Below are 21,855 nucleotides of genomic sequence, written 5' to 3' on the forward strand. Positions count from 1 at the left end.
ACTGGTTTTGCCAACTCTAATTCACAGAGAAATGAGGATGGTGGGGGAATCCCCCTTCCTCTTGGGAACTCCCCTCTTTCAACTCTGTTGTTTTTGAAGTTAAATCAAATGTTAATATATGTCACTTCAAATTACAATACAGCTCCCTGGAGAGCCAGTGAGGATGAGGTCTGAGACTGTTCTCTAGTGTCAACTGAGATTTACAGCTGCCCCATGGCAGGACCAGATGGCCACGCTGATCTCAGCATTACTGTGTCCTTCTCACATCCTCTACCTCCCCTGCCATGGCACAGGGGTCCCATGAGAACGAGCCACTGGTTATCCTTGAGTTTCTTCTTGCTGTGAGAGTGGGGTGAAACAGAAGGGAAGAGCACAGGTTGAGGGCCAGATGCCTTCAAACCCTGGCTCTGCTGTGCAGCCTTGGCTAACTTAGCCTCTCTGAGCTCTGGTTTTGCTGTTGTTATAGCTCTGGGACCTCATCTGGAGGCTAGAACCTATTACTGCCAGGGCAAAACCCACTGACACTATTCTTTCCTGGTTTTCAGTTAGAACAGTTTTTTAAAGTTATGTTATAAATATGAACTTCAAGAATTCAAAAGTATTAAAAAAAATTCTTACTCTTTGCCCTTAATCTCAACCCTTGAGCCTCCATTTTTCCTCAGTATTGGGAAACATAATCTAGTTGCTTTTAGGTGAGAGCAAATCCCATCATTTCTCAATTTAGGTTTATAGAACTCAGCCACTTTCTAGTTTAAAAACCTCCTCCCAGGGGCGCCTGGGTGACTCAGTCGGTTGGGTGTCTGCCTTCGGCTCTGATCATGATCCCAGGGTCCTGGGATTGAGCCCTGTGTCAGGCTCCCTGCTCAGCAGGGAGTCTGCTTCTGCCCCTCCCTCTGCCCCTCTCCCCACCTCCCTGCCTGTGCTCTCTCAAATAAATAAAATAAAATATATTAAAAAAATAAATAAAAATAAAAACCCCCTCCTGGGTTTTTTCTCCTCTCTGCTCCACCCTGGGTTGATCCCAGGGGACTCATGTCACTGATCACGGTAGGAGCAGGGACTTGCTGGCTTCTGGTTCTCCTTCTATCTCCTTTATGGACTGGCACTCTTTGAGCTATGACTCTTCTGGAAGGATCCTGGGAGTGTGACCTTTCACATCACACTGCTGCTGGGTTAAACTATACCTAAAGGGCTGTGGTCCCTGGCTTTGTCCTCACAGAATCCTAGAAGGACTGCGCCCTCTGGTTGTAGGATTCACGCGGGTCCCCTTCTCCATCTTCTATTGGAGGTGTTCTCTATCCACTGAAGCTTGCAGGAGACTTGTTCTGCCCTTACCACTCTCCAGCAACCTCTGCTCCTTTACTGTGGCTGGAGAGAAGTCAGGGAGGTTTGTCACTACCAGGAGTCCAAGTGGGACGAGCAAGGTAAAGGTCTCCGCCACTCTGGGATCCCCCAAATTATGGTGGGTGTTCCACTGAGTTTAAGTCCCTCCTCTAGGACTCAGCCCTGAGGCAGGAGCAAACAGACTAAGGCTGAATCTTGAGATTCTTCTGGAACCTTCTTTCCCCTTTCTAGCTTGGTTAATTGCCCTCTAATTGAGGGAGAATGGGAGGTCAGACACTAATTTCTGCCCCTTTGAAATCTTTTTGGTTTCTCAGGCTTTTCAGGGTGAAGCTGAGAATAGGAGTGCTCGTTAAGCTCTGTGGCATGCTATGGGGAAGGTGCCTGTGTGCCCAGATGCCCAAATCAGGGGCAATAAATGCTTTGAATATTAGTCACCACAAATGAACACTTCACACACTGTCTTACTACAGATGCAACCTATTTCCATAGAGAAGTGAAAATTCACTCCACTGAACACCAAATACATTTGCTTTTTCTGTAAGTTTCAAATGAGTAAGACCCAAAGGACAATAAGAAAATGATCACATGAATTGTCATTTTTCTTTTTTAAAAAAATTATTTAAAAACTAAACACACAGTAACACTGATGGTGTTGTGTGTGCGTGTGTGACTTTTTTTTGTGTATGGTTCTATACATTTTAAAATATTTCTAGATTTATGTAACTACCACTGAAACCAGGACATAGAAGGTTCATCAGTCAAAAAAAATCCTCTTTGCACCCCACCCCCCAACTGACTCTTGGCAACTACTAATCTACTTTCTATCATGATAGCTTTATCGTTTGGAAAATGTCATATATGTGGAATCAAAGAGCATGTAATTTTTCGAGACTAGCTTAGTTCACTCAGCAAAATGCCTCTGAGAATCACCCAAGTTGTCCCATGTGTTAATAACTTATTCCTTTTAAATATTTGTGGAGTCTATGGGAATATCCCCTCTTTCATGCCTAATGCTGTTAAGTTTCTTTCTTTGTTAGCCTTATGATAGGTTTATCAACTTTACTGACTGTCTCAAAGAACCAGTTTTTGGTTTCATTGATTCTCTATTATTTTTCTGTTCTCAATTTCAATGATTTCTCTTCCTACCTTTATTATTTCCCTTCATTTGCTTGCTTTGAAGTATTTTTGTGCTATAATTGTGCTATATGCTATGAGTATATTCTTTTTCATTCAGTGTCTTGAGGTGGAAGCTTAGATTATTGATTTGAGACCTTTCTTCTTTTCTGAGAATTTAATGCTATAAAGATCCTTCTAAGCACCATGTTAGCCATGTTCCACAAATTTCTGAATGTTGTATTTTTATTTTCCTTCAGTTTAAAATATTATCTAATTTCCCTACATAAAAGACTGCTTTTTGACCCATGGGTTATTTAGAAGTATGTTATTTAATTTCTAAATGTTTTAAGATTTTCCTCTTATCTTTCTCTTACTGATTTGGGTGTAATTTCATTAAAGTCAGACAACACACCTAGTATCATTACAATTATTTTTAATTAGTTCATTTTATGACCCAGAATATCGTCTATCTTGGCAAATGTTCCATTTTTGTCCACTTGAAAAGAATGTGTATTCTGCTACTGTTGAGTGGAGTCTTTCATAAACAACAGTAAGATCCTGTTGGTTGATGGTGTTATTCAGTTCTTCCATATCCTAGTTAATTTTCAGTCTACTGCTTCTGTTTATCACTGAGAGAGGTATGTTAAAATCTCCAAGCACAATTTTGGATTTCTCTTTTTCCTCTTTCAGTTTGCTCCATTTTTGCTTGATGTATTCCAAAGGTCTATTGTTAGGTGCACACACATTTAGGATTGTATGTCTTCTTGGTGAGTTGACCTTTTTATCATTATGTAATAGCCCTTTCATCCCTGGTAATTTTCTCTGCTCTGTCGTCTACTTGATATCAGTGTCTGATATCAATACAGCCACTCCAGTGTCCTTTTGATCTATGGTTCCATGTTACATCCTTTTACTTTTAACCTAATATATATATATGTGAGTTTCTTATTGACAGCATATAACTGGGTCATGTTTCCATACATACTTTGACAATCTTGATCTTTTAGTTGGTGTGTTTAGACCCAAGGTCTGCAAGCTTACTATAAAAAGCCAGATAATAAATATTTTGGACCTTGTGGCCTATACAGTCTGCTGCCCTACTCAACGCTACTACTGAAGTGAGACAGCACACATAGGGAGAATAGAAAGGAATGAGTGTGGCCGCGTTCCAAGAAAACCTTATGTACAAAAACAGATTTGGCCAATGGGCCCTAGTTTGCTGAAATCATTACATTAAATTTAGTATAATTATTGGTATGTTTAAATTCAGAGCTATCATTTTATTGTTTCTGTTTTTTCCTTCTGGTTTTGTTCTCCTTTTTCTATCACCCTGCCTTCTTTAGGGTTATTTGAACATTTTTTCATACTCTATTTTAATTTATTTATAGCATTTTTGGCCGTGTCTCTTTGCATAAGTTTTTAGTTGTCGATTTGGGAACTACAATACACAAATTTAACTTCTCACAGACTAATTAAAATCAATATTTTACTACCATGAGTGGAATGAAGAAACCTTACTGCCACATAGATCTCTCTGCCCAATCTCCTCTGTGTAGTAATCTGGTGAAACACATCTACATATGCCAAGAACCGCATTAGATGATAATTTTGGTTTCCAGCTTTTACTGTATTTTCTTTTTTAAATAATTTTTAAAATATTTTATTTATTCATTTGAGGGAGAGAGAGAGAGAGAGAGAGCACGAGCAGAGGGGAGAGGCAGAGGGAGAAGCAGACTCCCTGCTGAGCAGGGAGCCTGATGTGGTGCTTGATCCTGGGACCTCGAGATCATGACCTGAGCCAAAGGCAGATGCTTAACCAACTGAGCCAGCCAGGTGCCCCATTTTTACTGTATTTTAAAGAACTCAATAGGAAAAGTATAGTCTATTATATACCCAGCTATTTGTTATTTCTGTTGCTCCTCATTCCTATTGTTCTAATTCCTTCTGGAACTTGGATGGGTGTCATTTCCCATCTGTCTGGAGAACTTCTTTAAACAGTTCTTTTAGATTGGGTCTGCAGACAAAGGATTCTTTTAGTTTTCCTTCATCTGAGACTTTGTTTCACCTTATTTCTAAAGGATAGTCTCCCTGGTTATAGAATTCTAGATTGATGTTTGTTTCTATTCCTTTACCTATAATCTGGGTCTTTATATGTATATTGGGTTTCTTGTGAGTGGGTGAGCCTCAGTGGGCCAGTGGCCACCCCACACTCCTGCTGGCTATGGGCAAGGTCCTCAGAAGTGGAGGGAAGGGGTCAGGTGCTTTCACACCAGCCTCAGCGCCACCTGACATTCCTGGTCACCTGCTGGAAGGGACTTCCATACTGCCCAGCAGTCCCCTGTGTCTTGGTCCCCCTGAAAGTTCTTCTGCCCCATTACCTCCCACCACCACCCCAACTCTGCACTTCTTGGCCCACCCACCTCAACACACCTACAGGGGGCCCCCTCACCACTGGAAAAGCAAAAACAGCAAGTGGCACATCCCATCTTAGCCCCCTGCCATTAAATCCACAAACGAAAAAAATAATAACAAAAGAATAAATTAGGTTTCTTGTGGACAACATTTAATTAAGTTTTAAAACATAATTTTTTACTATATTTTTTTTGAGAGAGGGCAAGAGTGTGAGCGGGGTGGGGAGGGGCAGAGGGAGAAAGAGAATCTGAAGCAGACCCCACACCCAGCATGGAACCCAATGGGGGGCTCAATCTCATGACCCTGAGATTATGACCTGAGCCAAAATCAAGAGCTGGACTCTTTTTTTGCAGGGGGGTCCATGGATTTTTTTTTTTATTATTATGTTAAGAGCTGGACTCTTAACCAACTGAGCCACCCAGGTGCCCCACTCTCTCTGTCTTTTAATTGGTATGTTTAGACCACTCATATTTAATGTGATTATTGACAGACTTGGATTAACATCTACCATCTTTTCTATTCACTTTTCTAGTAAATTTTCTATTAATTGCATTTGTTCTTTCTTCCCCCCCCTTTTCTTTGGCCTCCTTTATGCTTATAACATAAATATATCATTCTGTCTCTGTGTTTCTTTTAAACTGAAACAAGCAGCAGCTGGGTGGCTCAGTCAGTTAAGCATCTGACTCTTGATTTCAGCTCAGGTCATGATCTCAGGGTCCTGAGATTGAGCCCTATGTTGGGCTCTGTGCTCAGCATGGAGCCTGCTTGAGATTCTCTCTCTCCCTCTGCCCCTCCCCCTGTTCTCCCTCCCTCAAAAAAAAAATCAATAAATTTCAACTGAAACAAAAATTAGGGACATACTTTGGGCAGTTATATCATTCCTATCTATTGTGTTAGCACAGACGGTACTTACGATAAGTCTTTGTTTCCAAGACAACACTGTAATGTAATAAAGTCTCAATACTTTTGAATTTTAAATGTTTATCTTTCTGTTCCTGGTAGAGCAGAAGTGATGGGCTTTCCCTCTCTCCAGGGACTGAATTACAGATACAGACTGTTTGACTCTTGGGTTTGTGTAATGTGTAATTGCTTTTATGAATTATCTCATAGGAAAACTGCTTGCAGTGTACAACATAAATCTTTTTTTTTTCTCTCTGTCTTAGTAATTTGATTGTCAGGAATAAAATGAAAAATAAAAGTGGTTGTGTGTTTTTAATTTCAAACCCAGTTTCAATTAAGTTTGTGGAATAGGCAGGTCTGTAGTTCACAGGTTAGTGAGCGGGAGGAGGGCAGCAATTGCTCTCTGTAAGATTCCCTGGAATTTAAGGCGGTGTTTGGCACGTGCTCGTCTCTTTAGGCACAGACTTTCACTTCCAGACAATGCCCTGTAGATGTCACCATTGCCACTTCTCACAGGGTGAAGTGCCCGGCTTCAAGGTAGAAGGAAGAAAGCCCAAATGGCTAAACCATCTGAGTGTCGAGAAACCAGGACAATCTGGTTGTCCTTACCTGTTTACAGATACTCCTCTGAAACTTCCAAACTACTTCTGTATCACTTTCATCCACTGTCTGGTACCTGGTATTATAAATCACTCCCCCTTGCAGAAATTCCTCCCTCTGTGAGGTGGGATTCTCCTGTTTTCACCACCTCTTTTCTTTCTTTTCCTCTGGCCCCCACAGGAGCGCTGTCTTCTTTGTCCCTCTGTATACACTCTCTTGTCACTCTCATCCCTTTCTATGTCACTTCTATATAAATGGCTCCCAAGTTTTCTAGAGCTTCCTTTTCATCTCTTGATATCTAAACACATGTTTACCTCCCTAAGAAGACCCCAGCATCAGAAAGCAGAAAGCATCTTGAAAATCAACCAAGTGGGGGGTGGGAGAGGGTATACCAGGCATGGAGGGATGCTGCAGGCAACATAATCAGCATGGGCAGAATGGCAGTAATCCACAAATTGAGTTAATTTAGGAGAAGCAGAAATTCCGAGCCATAGGTAATTATATAAATAAAAACAGAAGCTCCTCCCACCTGAAATTCCTGAGAGAGTGAGAGAGACCTAGGATGCTCCTGAAATGAGGAGTGGGATTCTAGACAAGTTCTTCTGCATCTCAAAGGGACATGTGGTATTTGAGTTAAAAGTATATTTTGGGGAAAAAATTCCCATCCCTACAGGTCCACTGGAGCTGGGTCTTAAGAGTTCCCTGATACACAGAGTACGCAGTTCCAAAGATACTTAAAAGAGAACCCATGACCCCTTTAAACATTTCTGGGCTATAAACACACATACCTCTTAAATTCTTAACACTTCACATTTCACAGTGTTGTGATTTTTGCTTGGGTATTGTCGGGGCTGGGGTGGGGAGGGTGTATCACTCATCCTCTAGAGAGTCTTGTCCTAGTTAGAGCCTCAACGAGCTCCCCAGTTGGCTCATCACCTTGGTCCTCGGTCCTCTATCTACCCTCTTCTTCCCACCAAGACCCCTCATCTTCCTCCTGTTATTTCTCACCTCTTGCCTGGATTATTAGTAATATTAGCAGAGCCTCCTAATTATTTCCTCTGCTTGGAATTTTCTTTCTGCCATCCATCCCATATGCTGCTACCATAATGATCTTCCTAAAATTCAGCTTCAAACACTTTAGTACTCTGTCCAAAACTCTCAGTGCCCCAAAGAGAGTCCCTTCTCTTCACTTTGCTATTCAAGTCCCCAAACCGTTCTGCCTCATTCCTGGCTGTCGTCAGTCCCACACTCCAAACTTTAGGCAAAAGACTCTCCCCACTCCACAGAACTGTTCTTTCCCAGGGCTATACCACCCGCAGCATGGGATCCCTCCAGCTCTGCCTGCTGAAATATTATTGCTGTTGGAGGCCACTTCACAAGCATCTGTCCTCTCTGAGGGACCGCCGTGACCCTGGCTGGAGGAATAGCTCCTTCCTGCAGCTCCCTTCACAGTAAGACATCCCTCACATCATGATTTGAGCAAGTATATCTCCTCAGGAATTAGAAGTCAGGGTCTGAAACGTAGTTTTTAAATGTTCCGTTTAACAAATAGGTGTTGCATTAAACAGAACAGCCAGGGTGGACAGTGAAGTGTCCTTGGAATCAGGCATAATTCAGACTGCACATGTGTTGAGGAGGAGGCGGGGTGGGAGCCATGGAGGGAGGCTCTCAGCATTAACTCTCTCCAGGCAACAGGTGCCTCACACCAGTCCATGCTCCCCACTCTTGCCCCAGATGGAAAGGGACAGAACAATCCACCATGGCACCTGCCCCTTTCAGGAAGCAGATGCCAAAAGGAGGCAAGGAGAGGGCTCAGCCTCATCAGGCAGCTTTCTCTCGCCATCTCTCTGTGCTGGCTGGCACTGTCCCCGAGACACTGCAGAAGACAGTGATATCCTTAGTCATTCCCTCATGCTTTAAATGTTCCACAGAAGCTTCTTATTAAAAATGATTTAACATATTTTCTAGACTGTGATCGTCACACAGCAGGTACACTTTAAGTGGGCCACCGCAATGCCTAAGCGTACTCCATCACCCCAGGAAGGGCTGAACATGTTCTGGTATTTAAACTACGGCATTGCCTCACAGAGTTAGAGGAGCTAAAGGAAATCAGACTCCAGAGCATGAAAGCCACTTCACTCGAATCTTGTCCCCAAAGTTGGACCTTTAGTTACTCCATTTTGTTGAAAAATTGAGGTCTAGGTGGAGTACCTGGGTGGCTCAGTCCGTTATGTGTCTGCCTCTTGATTTTGGCTCAGGTCATGATCTCAGGGTCCTGAGGTCAAGCCCCACATCGGGCTCCACGTTCAGCGGGGAGTCTGCTTGAGATTCTCTCCCTCCCTCTGTCCCTCCCCCTGCTCACACTTTCTTTCTCTTTCTGTCTCTCAAATAAATAAATAAATAAATCTTAAAAAAAAAAAATAACTGAAGTTTAGAAAAGTTAACAGACTCCTCTCTCACAGGAAAGAGGTTTTGGAGCTGAGGCAACTATATCTCCCATCTCCCCAGCATTTCTTCTTTAGAGTTATCATTCATTAGACTTGCTTTTACTTGGAGGGGAGTTTACAGCAATTCACTTCTTTTAAAGTAAATTTCCAGTGACACTGAAGCAGAGACTGTGGTATTTGTCAGAGGGCGTGGGTCTAGATAGGCTGAGTGGCATGGCCTTGTGACGTGCCATTTCCACTCTGCTTGGCTGCCTCCCTGGCCTGTAGGAAAACGACACTAAATTCTACAGCTCAGCATATTTTAAAGGCATGCATTTCTATAGAACACTTTTAACCAACTGCCAACCAGGGACTGGGGAAAGCCTGAAGGCTTCCTTTCAAAAGCAGCAAATGAAACTCATCTTTCTTCTCCCTCGGCATCCATCTGTATTCAAAAGAGGTATCATTTAATTTACAAAAGGAAACTATTTATGACAAAGTGTAAGAGAGATGAACTGAATGGGGGCAATTTCTACCTTAGTCAAATATCTATTATTTTCTTATTATGAAAGTTATATCATTATCAGTGAAGTTAGCTCTCATCAGTGACCAGTACTGGGGATCTTCCATACAAGTTGAGAAGACTCTGCAATTTTAAGTTTTATTTCCTACCCACCATGATGCTTTCCATTATCGACACCCTACACCAGGGGTTCTTATTACTTCAAAGAGCTGCTTAGTATAGTTGGGGGGATTTCTGCCCTTTGATATTGGGAATATTTTGATATTTTGGGGGCTATGCTAAGAATTTCCTTAAGCTAGAGTTGTGAAAGTAAAAGCAAACACTCACTGTTGTCCTAGCAAAGTACCGTGGCCACATTTACTTTTGTGACATATAGCATTCTTCCAGAACAGCAATCACTGAACGGTCCATTTACTACTTCACTAACATTTCCCACTAAGTTATATGCTGATGAATCATCAGAAGTGCTTGCCTTCTCTCTAAGCCTTAAGTTATTCAAGGTAAAATTAAGGGAAGAGAAGATAATCATAGGGCATTGTCTGTAAGGGAGAGGGACACAAAACACTATATTTAAATGGTCATTTTTTAGGATTTAGGGAGCAACAAAGAGCTTACTGTTTTCAATTTTGATTCAGCTCTGAGAGCTCCACTCAATGGAAAAGTCTCTGCAATACAAAATCCTTTGGTTGGAGGTATAATGGCATCTCGAATGCTTTTGGAGCTCTAGGGCAGACATTTATCCTGATAAATCCCTGGGTTTTAAAATCTGAATGTAACAAATGGCTAAAGCCAGCAAGCATTTATTTTACAAAGGGATTCTACACCTGTCTTTTCTCTCCTCCCCTTTAGCACACACCCTACTCTGACCAAACAACAACGCTAAGTGCTCTGGAGCATGAAGGTGAATCTGGGTGGTCTTGACTATGAGGAGTTTTCGATCTGTTACAGAGCAATCATTGCATTTTAGAAATGATTCCTGAGTGCCTAGGTCTCTATTCATAAATCATTACCATACCGAGAGCTTAAAGAGAGGCAGGAGGACACCACTTGGCAGACAATAGACTTTGAGTGTCCCCTTCCCACACATGCATATGCTCTTCCTTCATCTTCACTCATCTAGAATCCCACCCGTGTCCATTGTGGCTCTTCCAGGACCCCTTCTTAGACCATCCACAGTGGTCTTCCCATTCACAATAACTGGGCTTGCACCTGCACACATAACCTTTTTTATGGCAACAGGTTAAATATTGCCTTAGACAGTTTTCTGGTATCCTGTGCAGGCGCTGACTTTTTGATAACTGTTTCACTTTCTGCTTTTTCCAATTATGTTTTTTTCTCCTTAATTACACTAAAAGCACCTTGATGATTAGAGAGGCAGAGGAAGAGATAGCACATAAGCTTGTGGAAAAACATGGGTGTTGAATATGGAACAACCTGTTTTTGTATCATGGCTCCCCTCCCTTTCTAATTATGCGGTCTTTAGAAGGGGTACATAATCTCCCTAGGCTCAGTTTCCTCACCTGTCATATGAGAATGATATCTAGGCCAGGTAGGGTTGTTGTGAGGGTTACAATAATATAAATATTATAAATAAATATATATTATATATAATTATATATTATAGTCTGTGTATCTTTTTTAAAAGATTTTATTTATTTATTTGACACACAGAGAGAGCACAAGCACGGGGAGCGGCAGGCAGAGGGAGAGGGAGAAGCAGCTCACCAAGCAGGGAGCCCGATGCGGGACTCGATCCCAGGACCCTGGGATCATGACCTGAGCCGAAGGCAGACACTTAATGACTGAGCCACCCAGGCGCCCCTATATCCTATGTATCTTATGTATACCATATTATATATTATTATATATACAATATATACTATTATATATACATATATATACGTATAAAATATATCTAAAGTGTATAGGACACTGGAGATGGTCAATAAGCAGGAGTGACACTGTTTTTAAGGAGTTCTGCCTTCTACTTTTTTGAATCCTCCATAGAAACTTTCATAGGGTAGAGGCAGCATTGATAAAAATCTGCTAACGAAAGTGAGTTGAAAAGTTGAAGTTGAAATATATAAACTATATTTAAAAATATAAACCCTTAACTGACAACAGAAACACAGATGAAGTGAATATAGCAAAATGTTAGTAAGTATTAAATATAGATGATTGGTGTTTGGATATTGTGCTTTCTACCTTCTTTATTTAAAAAATTATTGTGTGACATAAGGTCAAATAGTAAAAGCAATATACATATATACAGGGGAAAAAGGCTGATGCATTATTAGTTTTTATTAAGCTTATAGAGTACACACGTTTGACATTAGTTTTCAAGTCTTTTATGCCTAAACTATTTAATAATAAATAAAAAAACCAATTAAAACCCATCATCTATCACATTTATAAAGCCAAAGATAAAAATGATGCAAATCCATATAAAAATATTGAATAAATATAATAATTCTTACTAAAAATAAGATGAAAATAAATACAGCCTCAGATGTAACTTGTATAAAACGTGATGGTACACGGCAAGGCACACCACTTAATACAGGACCATCGTCTGGATTGTTTCCTGGGTTGGCCACCAGGGGCTGCTAAAGAGTAGCATTCCCGGGAACCACGCAGCAAGAAAAAGATAAAAATCATTCAACTTGACCCTAAGAAGTGCAGAGTCCGAGAGTCAGGCTCCTTACTACATCACCCAGAGGTCTTGCACCACAGATTTCAGCCTATCTGTTTGGCCTGTGGTGAGGACCAGCTTTGCTGCAGGGACAGAGCAGCCTGGAACCAACGCAAGCGTGAGGCTGATGTTAGCACCTCAATGTGGCATCCTGGAGTCCCTGGACACTGGGCTCAGGCTGTCACAGCTGACAATTTTCACAGCTGCTCTGCCAGGAGCCGTAAAGCATGGGGCCGGAATGGAAGATTCTTATCTAGGCTTCTAATTCCTTTTTTCTACTGACTTCCCATACACTGAGACTTACTTCCAATACATCCTTAACGGTATCAGCACATTCTGGAAAAAAAGTATATAGCAGCAGCTGAATAGCTAGACTAGAAAATTATTTCTATCCTAAAGTACATCCCAGGCCAAACTCTCTATGTACATTTATAGCGAAATAAGAGTGGTTTGTACTATGTTTTAGCTTTGTATGTCTCGTCTGTGTCTTATTCATCTGAGAGTAAAATATTTGAGGGCAGGGCTTTGTCAGATTTCCTCGTACTCAAAAAGCAGGTTTTACTCAATAATTGTTTGACATAACTTCACTCATTAATTTACGACATTCTCACAATAACGTTGTGAAGCATTATTAACCCTATTTGAAATTAAGGAAACAGAGACTCAAGGATGACTGGTCAGAGGGGACTCGGCTAGCGGAGCCAGAGCAAGGGCAAGGATATTATTCCTTTCGGTGATGTGATAAGGCTCAGAGAGGGGCAGCAGCTTGCTCAAGGTCTCATACGGAGATGGAGGCAAAAACGGGGCTCACTCCTTGCTGGTCCCGTGCCATGCTTTGCAGACAGATCTGCTACAGTATAGAAACAATACAGGAGGGCGCCTGGGTGGCTCAGTTGGTTAAGCGACTGCCTTCGGCTCAGGTCATGATCCTGGAGTCCCTGGATCGAGTCCCGCATCGGGCTCCCTGCTCGGCAGGGAGTCTGCTTCTCCCTCTGACCCTCCCCCCTCTCATGTGCTTGCTCTCTCTCATTCTCTCTCTCTCTCAAATAAATAAATAAAAAATCTTTAAAAAAAAAAAAAAAGAAACAATACAGGAGTAGACTTCCAAGGCACATGGTTGAGTCTCCTAACCAGAAAAGAAAAGAGATACTGCCTTTTCATGATGGCTAGGGGGGGGTCACGCTCTTCAGAGCTGGAATGATCTGCTCTGGATACTCCCACACGGAATAATGCACTGGCTTCCCACGAGAGTGACACCGAGCATCTCAGGATCACGAGACCTTGGAATAGAGGGCTCCCCCATCGGAAGTTTCCTGGTCGCTGTGCCTCTATTTTTCTAGGTGTTCCCGCCCTGCCTCCCACCTCCTGGTCTAATCTGGTGCGACTGGGCAAACTCTCAAATCAACCATCTTAACCACGTGGGACACATGGCAGCCTCTGTGTAAGCCACTTATGTTCAACTACAGACTTTTTTTTTTTTAACATGCCCATTTTTAGTTCTGGGGTTTATCTGGAGAGAGAGTTGAGATCGGAGAGACAGAAAAGCACACATTGTGTGGGAGGTGAAATGCCATGGTCGTTTGGGAGGCCTGTCTGGAGCTGCTGGTTGTGATTTACTGAAAAGAACATGAAATTCATGTCTGCCATTCGTCTTGCTGAATGTCATGCTGAGTGCAACTCGAGGAGTAGGGAGGTCTGAAGGTGATGCCTACAAATCACCTGCTAGACCTTTTTGGTCTCTGATTTAAGAGCCATGTGTATACTGCAGAGAAATAAAACTCTTGGTCTGTGGGCCAACAAGAAATATTCCGGGGCACAGAACCACATAACTATGGGGAACCAACCCTTAATTTTTGCCCAGGAACTCCCTTCTCTGCCATAATGCCATAAATGGGGTCCAAAAGTTCCAACTTGGGAACACAGCACATATTACCAATATGTTATATCAATGTCTGTTGATATGCCTAGCCATAGAAACTTTCACCAAGGATTGGTTACGTGATGAGCACCGGGTGATGTATGGAATAGTTGAATCCCTATAGTGTACAGCCAAAACTAATGTAACACTCTGTGTTAACTACAGTGGCATTAAAATTTAAACAAAGGATTTGTTAAGACACTGGATGATGCATGGGAAGAGTAATCCCAGAAGGGCAGAGTAACAACATCAATGTTATCATTGAACTTCAATGTACAACCCTGTTCTCCTCTCTTTATTAAAGACTTGACAGTCAGTAGAAAATACACATCAAGCTAAAGAATAAAAAACATGCCTCTCTCTAATAAGAAAACTGCTCAACATATACCACAGCAACTCAGGCCTTGTTGACCCCTTAAAAATGTGTTTGTAATTTTACTTCTTACAGGGGTGGGTGTAGAGTGACTTGAGCTGTCCAAGGTTGATACCCATGGTACTAGACCAGAAAGGAAGGTATACAATTCAAAGTGGTCATTCATTGGGAACACTGTGGTTGGGAAAGAGGCTAATACTATGGATAAAACTGAAGTCCGTTCTTGTCTTTCACTACACCAACAAACTGGTAACTGGGTCTTTCTGCTGAAAGCTTTAAGCGAAACAGAAAACAACAACAAAGAAAGGCAGCTCAGACTTCTGTACTGGGGGTGGGGGGGGGGAAGGGTTGCTGTAGGATGTCATAAAAAGCCAGAGTCCTCCATGCTTTAATGTTCAGGTGATAAACAAAACCAGGGACGTGGTGCTACTTAACATTCTTCTGCTTTTCTTCTTTAAAGTAGCCAGACACTTAGCTAGTTCATTTTCTTATTTGGAGAGCATTTACAAAGTATTTTTATTTCCTCCCATTTATAGTTACCAGAAGGTCCATATATGAAACTCAAAATGCCTTATGGGTTTTTAACATGCTGATTCATAATGTTTAAACCTCGAAGGTAAATGTTCATCTTCTCCCCCAAACATGCCTTGGCTGTTTCTTGCGGGAACACAAATGCATTCCATCAGACACCAGGCTCCCGTTAACCCCTTCTCCACTGTCGAGAGGTGGGAAAGCTTAGCTACATCATGGCTAATAACAGACTCAGTGTGTGGATGGCTCCAGAGGCCTCTGGATAACTAATTTGCTGAGAAGAAACCAACTTTCTGCATTTTCAGAGAAACCAAGGGGGAGCAGAGAGGATGCCGTCCACCCCATACTGCTCTGTGAACACTGTGAGCGTGACCCCAACTCCTCGGCCATGTTGCCCCCAGACCTGGCACGTTCCATTTCCCATCAACAGCCAAAGCGGAACAGCACTGTGGCCCTGCCTCCCTTTTATCTGAAACGTGCAGAAATTTTAGAATTTGGCCATTTCATCCCTAAAATGCAAACAATCTCATGTTCTATTCTCTTCAAAGATCTCACCTTCAAAACGTTCATTTATATCTTCTTTCATTTTTTACATAACGCTCCCTTTTGAAATCAAGGTTACTAAATCATTCTTCCCAGACTAATTTCTCTCACACATAACGTATAAACTTGGCTCCCAGGACATTAGATGTTGCTGCTGGAGATTTGTATGACCTTCTGAAAATCAAATCAGTCTCTAACTCTAAACCCAAACTAAGACCCCTGCTCCCGACACACACACAACTATCACCATCACCACCCTCTTTTCCAGCAAAAAGCCCCTCGACATTCACCAAACGTGGCCTCACCTTTCTGGAGAAGTACTGAGTGGACACGGCGAGCGCCTGGAAGCCGCACATGGCCCTCCGCAGCTCCCCCTGCACGAGGCCCAGCTGCCTGGCCTGCTGCTGGCACCTTTCCTTCAGCCGCTGTACCAGCTGCCGCTCGGCCTCGCGGCCCTGCAGCTCCGGCTTGGGGGAAAACCCATTTCGGGGCACTGCAGTCCTCTGTTTGGGGTATCCTGTAGAGAAAAAACAGTTGCCCGTGAAAAACCAGTCATCCCAAACGTGACAACAGCTCTTGGGTATAGAAGGATTTCATTCAGAGCAAGTGGCCGAGAAGGTACTGCTCATGGTTGGTCATTTTAGGTACTGATGAGAAAAAAACAGACAGGCACTTAAAATGTTTGCTCTGTTTCTGTGGTTCTCAGTGCAGAGTTTCATGCTTAGGATAAGAATAAGAGACAAAATCGTCAGCTTCCTTCCAGCTCCCTGCATTTCTTCTAAGTCTGCTTAGAGAGATTGATGCAGGTGTTTGTTTTTTGTTTTTTGTTTTTTGTTTTTTTCCTTCAAGGGGATTGCTCTGTGAAAATGTCTAATGGGAAATAAATCAATCGATCCAGGTTGAAGTTAGAGTTAGAACCTAGCAACCTTTGAATTGGGCATCCGGGAGAAATGCCTACATGTCCCTTCACTCCCTTACTAGGGTTGCTCTACAGACCCTCTCTTTGATGTCAGGATCAAGTCATATCTCTCACAACCTCTGCTCCAGGGATTTCTGGCTTTGAATTCCTAAGGCATCGATGTCCTCCAAAATATTCCCCCCACGTGACCACTCATGCCACCTCCAGGCTAAAGGTCCAGTCCAAGCCACCATAACATCCACCTTCTAATGGGAAGCCTGCTTCTTCTCATCTTTCACTGCACAACAGCCAGAATGACCTTTATGAATATAGAACAGCTCTTGACTTTCATGGACCCCTCCCTGCCGTTGTGCTCCATTGCAGGAAAATCAAAGTGCTCATTCCTTCCCATGGCCCACAAGCCCTCTGAGGTCCGGCTCCTGCCGGGCAAACAGTAGGTGTGGTGAGGCCACAGAGGAAGGAACCAGAAACTCCACCTGGGGCTGGCAACAGGGTGGGGGAGGTTTTAAGGAGAATGACTATTAGGTGGAGGCTTGGGGGGTGTGGTTAAAGGCAAGGCCCCCAGGAAGAGCTCAATGCATTGAGTGCATCACAGTCAAAGACCCAAGGGTGAGCCAGAGTCTCCCTCAGAACCTCTGTGCTTCCGGTGTGAGGCTCAGACCCAGCCTGGCACCCACAGAAAACCTCGGTGGTGGACGGTGGACCTCTATTCCCCAAGAACATTCTTTCCTTTGCTCAAGTAGAGAACATGACATGGACACAGAGCACACAATCATAAACAAACTTTAATATTTCAAAAGTTCTTTAGTCTCTCCTGCCCCCTCCAAAATATCAGGGAGTAACACAAACCCGATACACTGAGACACAGCAGGGTGGCAGGCTTACTCTACTGAACACCCAACTGGCCTCATCTTTTAAGGGGAAAAGATGGTTAACTGATCTAAATACTTCTGATTGTTAAATTAACGGCAACCATGCTAATTTTAATTAAATCTTCCTTTTCTTAAGAAATCATCAGAGATTGCAAAAAGCAACCTCACATATGACATATCTTAAACTATTATGGCTTAATGAAGTAGTAAAATGTGAAATTAATGCTTCTTTAAAATGGTCTTTATGATAGTGGAATACATAATTATCTCGAAAATTCACTTGCACGGCATAGGCAAATCAATCTTAATATGTGCTCAATCCCAATATTCTCAATACTGATAACAAAAGAAAAATAATTACCAACAAAATGTGAGAGATTTTACTGCTGCCTGCATTAAGCTCTAAGACACAGCCTAAGACCCAACGCAGATTTTTTTCATGATTACTGTCTTCCATTTTATTGGTGTGGCTCGTGATTTTATAAAACACTCTAGTGTTTTAATTAATGTGTTGAGGTACCAGGTACTCTACACCATTATATATATCTTATATATGTATAATAGAAGGCACTTCTTTTAGAAATCTAAAGGAAATAATAAAAGATATCTCTAGCTCAGTGAATTGCTAATTGCAATCTATGGCATATAGAATCAGCTCTGAATTTGTGCATATTGTAAGCACTCATGTTGTGTGTTTTTGGCTGTCAGATTTTTACTCTGTTATTATTATTATTACTATTATTTTCATCATTATCATTAGTATTAGGTTAGCAATGATACTCAGTGGTAAATGAACAACATAAAAAAAGGATTTGGTGAAATCCTATTCTTGGTGTTCACTGATACCCACGATATTATGATATTGCTTTAATTCACACACTCAAAATCCAGTGTTCTACGGAACACCACTACACACAGTCCACATTCTACTCAGAGGGCCACCAAACTGATGTTCTGAGCTAAGACAGAGGTTCCCCTGAGAACATCAGCCTTTGGTATCAACACACCAAGTATAAGATTTGCGGCTTTCTGACACTTACAAAACCAATCTTTGTTAGGGACTCCTGGCTAGTTACGCATTTGGCCTCCAACCATGGTCACAACACAGACTAAGACTCAGGCCCCAGCAATAAGGCTTATTGGAAGGAAACCCAGAGACACAGGTTGGTTGTGGAGTTGTCTATTGCTTTAGCTGAAAAGGGTCCTGCCATTTTCTCAATAGATCAGCTAGACCTCTGTGTTGGACCAATAATCATTTTACCGTCAGCAGCATATTTTGGGGCCTCATCAAAACCAGTATTCTTTCTTGTGCTGTCAATGTTTGTGAAGTACTTCTATAGTTAACTCCCTGAAGTACTGTTCTGTCACTTACTTTCCTGTCCACCCACATGTCACACCATTCCCAGGACGGTGTGTGAGGACATACATGGGCTCATCTGCCATCTTGGAGACAGAGAGCTTATGTTGAAAGAAAAATGACTGACACACAGCCAGCTTCACCTGTTTCACTAAAAATTAAGGAGAGTTTTGTTTGTTTCTATGGTCTTCTCCTAAAAGCCAGCACATAATGGAGCTAAGATGCCAGTCGGCTTGGGAAAAAAGGCGTTAAGGGAACGTGATAGAAAACTTGCAGAGGGCAGTGATCACACAGAGCTCATGGAGCACGTGGCTGGCGCTGGGATGAGGCTTGCTGACGGTGACTGACTTCTGACCTCCTACACCCATGCTTCTCTGGAAGAGCCAGAGAAATGCTTTAAATGAGGGGCACGCCATGTCGCCTGAGGGCACTTCCAGGTGCTGGAAGGTTTCGTTACCATCTCCTTCCCTGTTCCTTGTGGTATTTATATTACTTCCGGGGCGGTCGAAGTTTCAAAGCAGGCAGGCATGCCACTGACCTCCCTCTACAGTCAGACAGAGCCTACTCCCAGGTGTTTCGTCTCTTTCCCAAAAATTGGTCTCCTATAATAGCCTTCTGATTTCCACTCAGTTGAACGAGGAAGCTGATTTAATGAATAAAGACCTTCCGAATAAGGCTTATTGATGGCTTTGGAGTCTTCAAATGAAGCGAAAAAGGTTAGAAATAACCAGTTTTTTACTGACTAATCCTTGTAATCTTCCAGTTAATGAGGCTTATCCCCACAGCAACTCTTTGATATGAAATATATGAACAGAAACACCCAAACCAGTGTCTTGCCATGACCTACGGACGAGAGCTGATTTCACATGCACACTTCATGTCATGTGTTTTGTGGGGAAGCAAAATATTTGACAGCTTTTATTGAGCACCTACTCTGTGAATGACCTGTGCAAGCTCCAGCGGGGAGTGCACAGGAATGAAGTGCTATCCTTGACCTGAGGCCATCCGTGGTCTGACGGGGCCCAGCCCGGTCTGGATTTCACATTTCTAACTCCTTGCCCAGGGCTCTTCCCACTTCAGCACACTGCTGGCCTGCTCTACAGCATCTCTGACAGATCTCACAGGTTCGGGGCATACTCTAAATCCAGAACATCCTCCCATTATCTCAATCTCACCCCAATCCCAACTCTTCTTCAGCCATCCTACTGGCTGCATAACTCTGATTGGAGGCAGATAGAATCTGTGATGATCCCAGAGACAACTGGCAGCTCAGAGGAAAAAGCCAGTGACCTTCTATTCTCACAAAGGTGAATGCAAGCGGTTTGCGTGCAAAGGCAGAGCCCTGGGGAAACGCAGCCCTTGAAAATGGAAAGAGAATATTAAAAATTCATCAGCAGCCACCGCTCACTATCTAGAGGATTCTAATGGATGGAAAAGCATGGTTTAATCTTAAAGCTGGAAGCTTAACTGACATAATAAACAAACAGGGCAGCATTGGAATCTGTGTATTTATAACATCTGAGAAGGCCCATGACCTTAACCCTTGTAAATAAGAATGATAGGACACAACTTAGACAGATAGCCAGCACTTCATGAATTTGGCCAATGTCCTAGTAGAAAGGAAATCTGATTCTTGCAGACTGGCACCAGCAGGACCCCCTAGGTAGCACAGGTGCCCAGTTCTTCGTGGTCTTGGACAGGCTTTATTTTTCTTAAACGGATCTAAATTTATTCCAGAAAATTCTGCCAAGTAGCACACTATTTTCCTACTTAGTCCTGGCACTTGTTTGCCTGAGGTTGGCTAGTTTGGGGAAGGTGAGCAGCAAATGGTGTGAGGGTAGGAAATTTCCTTCCAGCCAGTCCTGAGCACGGGTGAGGGCAGGAATGACTAAACTGGGTATGAACCTGCTACGCTCTAGAAAGGAGAGATTTACATTTCCTATTCCAAGGAAGGAGTAGATTCTTTTCTATATTGATGTATAAATGAACAAAAAACCCCAGAAAGTTATAATTAGGGTTTCCAAAGCCAACTATGAAAAATTTGTCACTATACTCCACTCTCTGGGCAAAATAAATATTGACATAAAAATATTCTCATCTTCAGGAAATTTCTTATTATTTATAAGAAGTACAGGTATCATGGTAAATCTGAACTTCTTTCCAAGGGTGAAAAATCATGGTTTAATAGTATTATAACAATTCTAAAATTTTTATATTAAAAAATAGAACTGCTTTTGGCCAAGATAGAGTGAGAAGGATCAGACTTACCCTCTGATCTGAAACTAACCCAAAAAAACTCAGTCAAAATATATAAGACAATGGTTTTCAAGGTATCAACATTAGGTGATGAAGCACAGGGGATCCCCGAGCTGGAAAGCAAAGGAAGTGATCAGCCAATTTCCTGAAGTGACTTTCCAGGCTGTGGCAGGACGCTGGGACCTGGTGGTTTCCCCAAATTGAGAAAAATGGAGATGAGGGCTCAGGGAGCTGAGGGCTCAGAGGTTACAAGGCAGATTAGCAGGGAGAATATCACTCCATCGAGAGAGCACTCTGGACACGTGCAGAGGGTCCCCTCGAGTTTTTGGACAAGTGCGTGCCTGAGAGGAGAGTATCCAAGGCCAGGGGAAAAAAATTCCTCAAAGGACTACAGGGAATAATTCCTGTGAGCTCACAGAGGTTCAGAATCTCTTCCTGTTCTCATCAGCCAGGTGGAAAACCTCATAATTCATGAGGCAATGGATAGAACACCCAGAAGGGTCTTGACTTGGTAGTATGGTAAAATTCACTCTGGTCTGATCCCTAGTTGGGACCTGTCTAACAAAGCTGACAAGCAAGACCCAAAATAACCAAACTCTTTCTGAGTAACATAGTTTTATTTAAGAACAAAGCTTAAGACTATGCACAGGAATAAAAAAAAATCCACTAGCCAACAAGGAAAAATTTAGAATGTCTGGCATCTAAAAGAATTCTCAGGCACGCAAATAAGCAGGGATATATAACCCATAATAAGGAGAGATGCAATCATTTGAGGCCCACAAGAAATGACACAGATGATTAACAGTTATTTGTAACTACATTCCATATGTTCATGAAGCTAGCAGAATGACTGAATATGTCAAGTAGAAACAAAGCAGATTAAAAAAAAAAAGCCTAAATAAAAATTCTAGAGATTGAAAACTCCAATGTCTAAGATGAAAAATACACAGAATGGGATTAAGAGTAGATTCAGACATGACATAAGGAAAGATTTTAACATGAATGTTCAAAGCAGCATTACTCATAGTAGCCCAAAACTGACCACAACTCAAATGTCCATCAACTGATGAATG

The 21,855-nt window shown here is 42.3% G+C and overlaps 1 protein-coding gene across 11 annotated transcripts in view; it reads right to left on the reverse strand.

The window, feature by feature from the left end:
- MTUS2 (microtubule associated scaffold protein 2) overlaps window positions 1–21,855 on the reverse strand; it is a 584,469-nt gene that overhangs the window by 113,440 nt on the left and 449,174 nt on the right. For all 11 annotated transcript variants that reach the window (XM_078070524.1, XM_078070522.1, XM_078070516.1 and 8 more), the window contains one exon: window positions 15,684–15,895. In XM_078070524.1, coding sequence (XP_077926650.1) covers window positions 15,684–15,895 — 212 coding nt within the window. The remainder of the gene's footprint in view (window positions 1–15,683; window positions 15,896–21,855) is intronic.

This window comes from Halichoerus grypus, chromosome 4 (assembly GCF_964656455.1).
Source record: "Halichoerus grypus chromosome 4, mHalGry1.hap1.1, whole genome shotgun sequence".
In the NCBI taxonomy this organism is placed as follows: Eukaryota; Metazoa; Chordata; class Mammalia; order Carnivora; family Phocidae; genus Halichoerus; species Halichoerus grypus.